Here is a 6592-nt window from a genome sequence, read left to right on the forward strand (position 1 = left end):
AAAATTAACTAGGCTCTTATGCAATATGTTCAGAAACAGTCAAAATATGCTAGTGAATGTTTTATTAATATAAATAAAGAAAATTGATCAACTTTGAACCATGTTTGTTGCTTTCTTATTTTGTGTGGTTATGAAATAGTCTAGAAATGTTGTGTGGGGTGAGATCTTTTCTAATGAAGATTTCAAAATTAGTCAGTCTTTGTCATTTAAAATCACACTTACTACTAACCTGATGGCTATAAGTTTTGCTTTTCATAAGGATGTTATTGTGACTCACTGTTTTAAATAAAACGTTTGTTCTCTGAAATGAGAGTAATTCCAATGTAATCATACTAAACTGTGACCCCCCCACACTTTTAAGAAGTTAAGATTTCCATAGTTGTAAGTTATCTTGTGACCCACTGTGTCTCCTCCTGCAGCCTGGAAGGCATCATTGCAGCCCCTCCGAGTGCGGAAGACGGGGTCCTGGAGGCTGTCCTGTTGTCTATGGGCCGGACCATGAACCAGGAGGAAGTCCGGCAGCTGATGCAGCGCACAGTCCAGCAGGTCTCTGGCACTCTGAGTTTGGACCTGGACCGGGCTGAGCACCTGCTGGTCCACTGCAAGTGGAACGTGGATGTGCTGATCCAGCGCTACACAGACGACCCAGACTCCCTGGTTTTGGCTGCCGGGCTAAAGGGCCGGAACCCCCAGCCGCCCCCTAGCCCCATGGCCAGCTGCCCCGTGTGCTTCATCTCCCATACAGGGGAGGCAGAGCCCGCCCCCACCCTCTGCTGCATGCACTACTGCTGCCGGGTCAGTCACCGTACAGATTTTTCTACCCCTTTTCAAACTTTACATTTGTTTAATCTTATATTGATACTTGAATTCTTAAAAGTCTAAGCTGTTGGGGGGGGTTCTAAGCTGACGTGGAATTGTTTTAAGCTGGTCATACTATGGATCATTTAGCTATTTGATTTAGAATTTTAGGACCCCTTCAGGTATAAAATAAAATATTGATTTGATAAAATATTGAATTTGGCCGTTACTATTCTAGCCCAAAGAAACGCGTTGAATAACACATTCATAAATGGCAAAAAAAAGACAGTAAAAAAACAAATAATAAGAAACAAGATGTACACATTTAACCCCTTTTTTGGGTTGGCACAAAAACTACCTTCAAACTTCTATTCATTTTTTTAAAACCGGTACCGGTTACTTTCAGACGAGTCCTGTGACCCTTTCCACAGTGGGGTCACATTAGTTTGTAGCCCAAATGGTTTGGACGCTACAAACAGAAGTTGGCACATCAACAGTACTGACTTCAGATGAGTCCCTTGACACTTGTGGGGGTCGGAGACCACCATTGTGTTCGTGAAAGTCTCCCCTTTCCAGAGTGGTCATAGTTTGTAGGTCAAACCGTTCGGACGCTACAGACGTTTACGTGAGAATAAACTCTAGGGGGTTAAGGATGAATGACACTGTACTTATGAGTCGGAACATCTTCTCCTAATTAATGTGTACAGTTCGTCAAAGGACTCTCATTTGATGATGATTTATTTTTCCTTCCTACAGTCTTGCTGGCATGAGTACCTCACGGCCAGGATTGAGCAGAACCTGGTGATGAACTGCAACTGTCCAATCACAGACTGCCGTGCGCAACCTACTTCTCGGTTCTTCTTCAACATCCTGACCGACAAAGACACTATCGCCAAGGTCTGCCCCCCCACCACCCCCACACAGCTCAATGAGAGCAACACTTATATAAACCCATAATGTTACATCACATTAGTCTAGTTGTCATATGAAGGGATGGCTCAGTTTAGCATGGAAATTCAAAAACAAACATTTCTGTCCAGTTTTACGTTTGTTTGCTGATCGTGAGTTTAGAACAGCAGTACCTATCCATTCGCTGAGCCCCTCCGCTCCTGTACTCTGTTCCCCCCCAGTATGAGAACGCGCTCATCCGGGGCTACGTGGAGTGCTGCTCCAACCTTACATGGTGCACCAACCCCCTGGGCTGTGACCAGATCTTGTGCAAGGAGAACATCGGCAGCATGGGCACCTGCTCAAAGTGCTGCTGGTCCTCCTGCTTTAGCTGCAACTTCCCAGAGGTTAGCACTGAGCTGTCATACAGTACAGAGCTTCCTGTCTTCTTTCTCATTTATTTGTTATAGGGCTTTAGTGAAGATTTTTGGGTGTATTTGTAATATATTTTTACTTCAATGGTATTGAATCAGAAATCCATATTTGTATCGTTAGTGATCAAACTTGGTGTAGGGTAAATCTGTCTATACATATTTGTCAAGAGACTCAAGCAAGCACAGAGTACAGCTTTATGATGATTTCTTAACCTCCACTATCTGCCCCAGGCTCACTACCCAGCCAGCTGCAGTCACATGTCCCAGTGGATGGACGATGGTGGCTACTACGAGGGTATGACCATGGAAGCCCAGAGTAAGCACCTTGCTAAACTCATCTCCAAACGCTGCCCCAGCTGCCAGGCCCAGATAGAGAAGAACGAAGGCTGCCTACAGTAAGTATAAAGCCACTGGACCCGTTTTAATCCTCAGCCCTGTTCTGTCGATTTCCATCAAACCATTTCAAGTTTTACCCAGAAGTATGTTGTAGGGATTTATAGGCATCACTTTTACTGCCACTGTGTCTACATTTTTTTCAGTATGACCTGTGCCAAATGTAACCATGGATTTTGCTGGAGGTGTCTCAAGCCATGGAAACCAACCCACAAAGATTACTACAACTGCTCTGCTATGGTGAGTCCATATGACTTGATTAAATGAAGTTTGCGCTTCATAAGATTTAGTACAAATGCAAAGGGTTTCCATGAATTGCAGAGTATTTATTCCCCTTTGGTATGTGATATGAACATCCATGTCCAATCTAAACCTACTACATACTTTAATACAAAACTCTGTAATAAACAAAAGCTCTGTTGATTTCCAATGCAGTGATACACATTTTTTTTGTCTGCAGGTGAGTAAAGCAGCAAGGCAGGAAAAGAAGTTCCAAGACTACAACGAGAGATGCACTTTCCACAACCAGGCCAAGGACTTTGCCATCAATCTGGAGAGCAAAGTCTCCTCCATCAATGAAGCCCTGCAAATGAAGTCATTGACGTTTGTTATTGATGCCTGCAAAGTCCTTGCTCAAGCTCGCAAGGTAAGAGGAAGTAAACGAATAGGAAAAGAACCGACTAATCTGTAGCGACGTTGAAGGAATATTGTGTCTCTTGTGTTATAGAGCATTTTGAAAATGTCAATCACCATGTGATTTCACATACGAGCAGGGGTGAAAGTAAGGTGGTCCGGTACTGCGTCCCGGCAAAATAAATAGTGGGGGTACGTCGTACCGGTAAAACGTGAGCCTATCACAATTCATACAACATGCCCAAAAAACTATAGGCTATTACACCATTATTTAACATTACTGCATGTCAGCCGCATGAGAAATTAGCGAATTGACTGGAAACCGAGTGGTATACGCTCCAAAATGTAACTGTTCTCCTGTGGTTTGAGGAGAACAGTTACATTTTGTGAAGGCGGAGATGAGTGGCCGAGACCGAGGCACGCGTGGACAGCAGTGGCTGCATCAATTCAGGCTACATGTGTTGGCCTAATGACAATCGCAGAATGTCATTACAATACACGCAGGTGTTTTTTGGATGCTGAAATTATTTTGAGTGGACGAATGTGCGCTGAGCCTAAAGGAGCGCCTTCGTAAAGTGATCGTTTAACAATCAGATGAAAACATCATGACTAGTTGTGTTTATGCCACATTAAAAGCCATAGGCGGCATGTCCATAAGGCTAGGGAGAGCTAAGCTTTCCCTAAAGTAAATTTAATTAAATTGCCAAAAGTGTATAGCCTAATTGGCGTACTCCTGTCTATAAATAAATAAATAAATAAATAAATAAATAAAACCATTCAAAATAGGCTACTACACCAGAAAGCATGATTTGGCCACAGAGGATCATTAGCAACTTTTTTTTTATTTTTAAGCTGTGGATTGTTTTAAATCGCATAGCCTACAGTCGAAGGACCCGCAATTTGGGCAGCGCGTGCTGCAAATACCAAATATATGATGGAGTTTTTATTGATCTGTTTGCTAGTGTCCGCAGAGTAGGCTACCCTGTAATTTTTGTAGTATAACAAAAAAAGTGTGCGCTCACTTGGGTGTCCCGTACCGGTAAGAAATTAAGTCTACTTTCACCCCAGCATACAAGGTTGTTAGTATTCAAAAAAATATCCATATGACTAATATGGACCTCTTGCCTGACTGCCATGTAGGTGCTGGCCTACTCGTGTGTGTACAGTTACTACAACCAGGACACAGAGAAGATGGATGTGATGGAGCAGCAAATGGAGGCCCTGGAGCTTCACACCAATGCCCTACAGATCCTACTGGGTAAGACCTGCAGGAATTTTATAGGAAAATCATTGTAAGATTTTGTCAAGGCAGATTGCTTTTGAGGATGTTTCAAGCATCTTGGATAAGTTATCATTGTTGGTGTGTTTCCCCCCCCAAGAGGAGACCCTGTTGCAGTGCACTGATCTAGCGTCCTGCGTTAGTCTCCTGAAGCCTGAGCACCTCAACACTGGCTTGGAACTCATCCGCCGCATTCAGGAGCGTCTGGTGGCCATTCTACAACACTCGACCCAGGTAGGGACTTGCGCACACACTCTGAAGAGCAGAGCACAAAGTATGGTGGTAATACTTACTGGATGCATTGTGGTCCAATCAACAGCAAATCATGAGGGTTTCCTCCTGTCTGGTCTCTCCAAACACAGGACTTTCGAGTGGGCTACAACTCCAAAACGGGACAGGAACAGGAATCTGCTCAAGCTTCAAATCTCTCTAAGACCACAGATGCCAACAAAGCGTGAGTACAGGACATTTGGGAAGTGGATCTCCACATTACCACCTGGATCTAGTAGCATGTTTTTCCTGATTTGCTGTGCTCACAATGAGACTGGTGTTCTCTCTGCAGGGCTGGGGCCTCCGAGTCTGGTGACTCTGACAACAACAACAACAATGAGGAGGAAGGTGGAGATGAGGCAGAGGAGGATGATGAGTATGACGATGAGGAAGTCCTCGAATGGCATGAAGATGACGAAGATGACATAGACGAGGATGACTTCTTCTCTGATGACGACGAGTCCGAAAACCTTGAGAGGGATTTCAGTCCTTTTGACTAAATATCTGAAAATATTTAAAAAAGGAAGGAAATGTCAGTCAATCTGTGCAGGCACTGCAAGCACCATATAAATATATTAGAAACAGTACTTAATAAATAAACAAATATTCATTAGAGCTTTGGTAACAGGAGAGCCATGGTCTTGTTTAAAGTGAGGCTGGGTGTGAGCCTTCACATTTCCAGTCAGCCTGTTTGTGCTGATCTTTCACAATTTTTGTCCCATGCCACAACTGCAATTGTTGGATAGGGGGTACACTTACATTTTCCTCTTATTGTTTTTCAAATAGGTTTGAATTCCTAGAGCCTGTCATTATTTTTCACATGACACTGTTTTGAAGCCGATGAGGGTTCCATGATTATCACGCATAATGAAGGATCCCTGTAAGATCTATTTGGGAGGTGTGACAGTATACTTTGGAACAAAGCCCATACTTTTGTTTAATACAGATGCTGCTTTTTGATTTACTCACGCGACTGAATAAAGGGATTTATAATCCAGCACTAGGATGGCTGTCTTTAGTTTTAAGTTCATGTTTTTATATCTGTTGTATACTGACATGTTGTGTTGGCATGTCGTTCATTACCAAATGGTTTGCCTTGGTTTATTTTTGAATACATGGATATATGCCTTCCTTCAAAATGATAAAGAACACAATCAGAATTGATTTCCCTAGTGAAAGTTAATACTGTTCAATTATATTTTGTTTGTTTAGTAGCCTACTAAAGAGATCAGTTAATACATAATGTTTGAAGAGTGAAACATTTTCATGCATCTGGGTGAAAGGGCTGCAGGTGGAGAAGATTGCGAGGAAAAGGATGTAAGATATTTGGTGTGCCTGGCCACAGCCCATCTGACTGACAAATCAGAAACATGTCGCCATCCTCTAAAAAAACTCATTGCATATAACGGATTGAAAGTATCATAGCTAATGCATTATTGGCTAAGCAAAAACCTACATAATTTTTTTTCTTTCTGGAAATTAGCATTTGAAATTTGTACATGCCAATGTTCATCTGTTTTATGGGTTGAGAGGTATCTGATATCGCAACATACACTTTGCTCATAGAAGTTGACATATCGTTATTCATACTGAGCATCTTCCAAAATGTTATCTTTCTAATCTCATTGTTGAAGTTGTGTATCTTCAGCTGACTAAATAAATGCTTTTTCTGCTACCATGCTGGAGTGATTTCATAACTGTATTTGTGTTATTTCATAACTGCATTACGTGATTTAAATTAGAAGCATCCAACGAGACAACCCACTCACTGTTTTTTTTTCTTTTCTTTCTGTTTTATGAAAGTCACTTAACTAAGTAGACCAGACCAATGATTTACATATACACTAGATGATGGAAGCTATGGGGGGGTTGGTTGTTTATCAACAAAAACGACGGG

General features: G+C 42.2%; 1 protein-coding gene across 4 annotated transcripts in view; it reads left to right on the plus strand.

Annotated features, from left to right (window-relative positions):
• LOC121569599 (cullin-9) overlaps positions 1 to 6370 on the plus strand; it is a 48716-nt gene extending 42346 nt beyond the window's left edge. For 3 of the 4 annotated variants that reach the window (XM_041880692.2, XM_041880699.2, XM_041880708.2), the window contains 10 exons: positions 420 to 795; positions 1555 to 1695; positions 1929 to 2093; positions 2352 to 2515; positions 2660 to 2753; positions 2974 to 3159; positions 4287 to 4404; positions 4526 to 4659; positions 4788 to 4879; positions 4988 to 6370. In XM_041880692.2, the coding sequence (XP_041736626.2) occupies positions 420 to 795; positions 1555 to 1695; positions 1929 to 2093; positions 2352 to 2515; positions 2660 to 2753; positions 2974 to 3159; positions 4287 to 4404; positions 4526 to 4659; positions 4788 to 4879; positions 4988 to 5195 (1678 nt within the window). In that variant the 3' untranslated portion in view covers positions 5196 to 6370. Of the gene's footprint in view, positions 1 to 419; positions 796 to 1554; positions 1696 to 1928; positions 2094 to 2351; positions 2516 to 2659; positions 2754 to 2973; positions 3160 to 4286; positions 4405 to 4525; positions 4660 to 4744; positions 4880 to 4987 lie in introns of all 4 variants that reach the window. The other variant, XM_041880719.2, reaches the window with a different exon arrangement.
• Positions 6371 to 6592: the final 222 nt, after the last annotated feature.

This window comes from Coregonus clupeaformis, chromosome 1 (genome assembly GCF_020615455.1).
Source record: "Coregonus clupeaformis isolate EN_2021a chromosome 1, ASM2061545v1, whole genome shotgun sequence".
Lineage (NCBI taxonomy): Eukaryota > Metazoa > Chordata > Actinopteri > Salmoniformes > Salmonidae > Coregonus > Coregonus clupeaformis.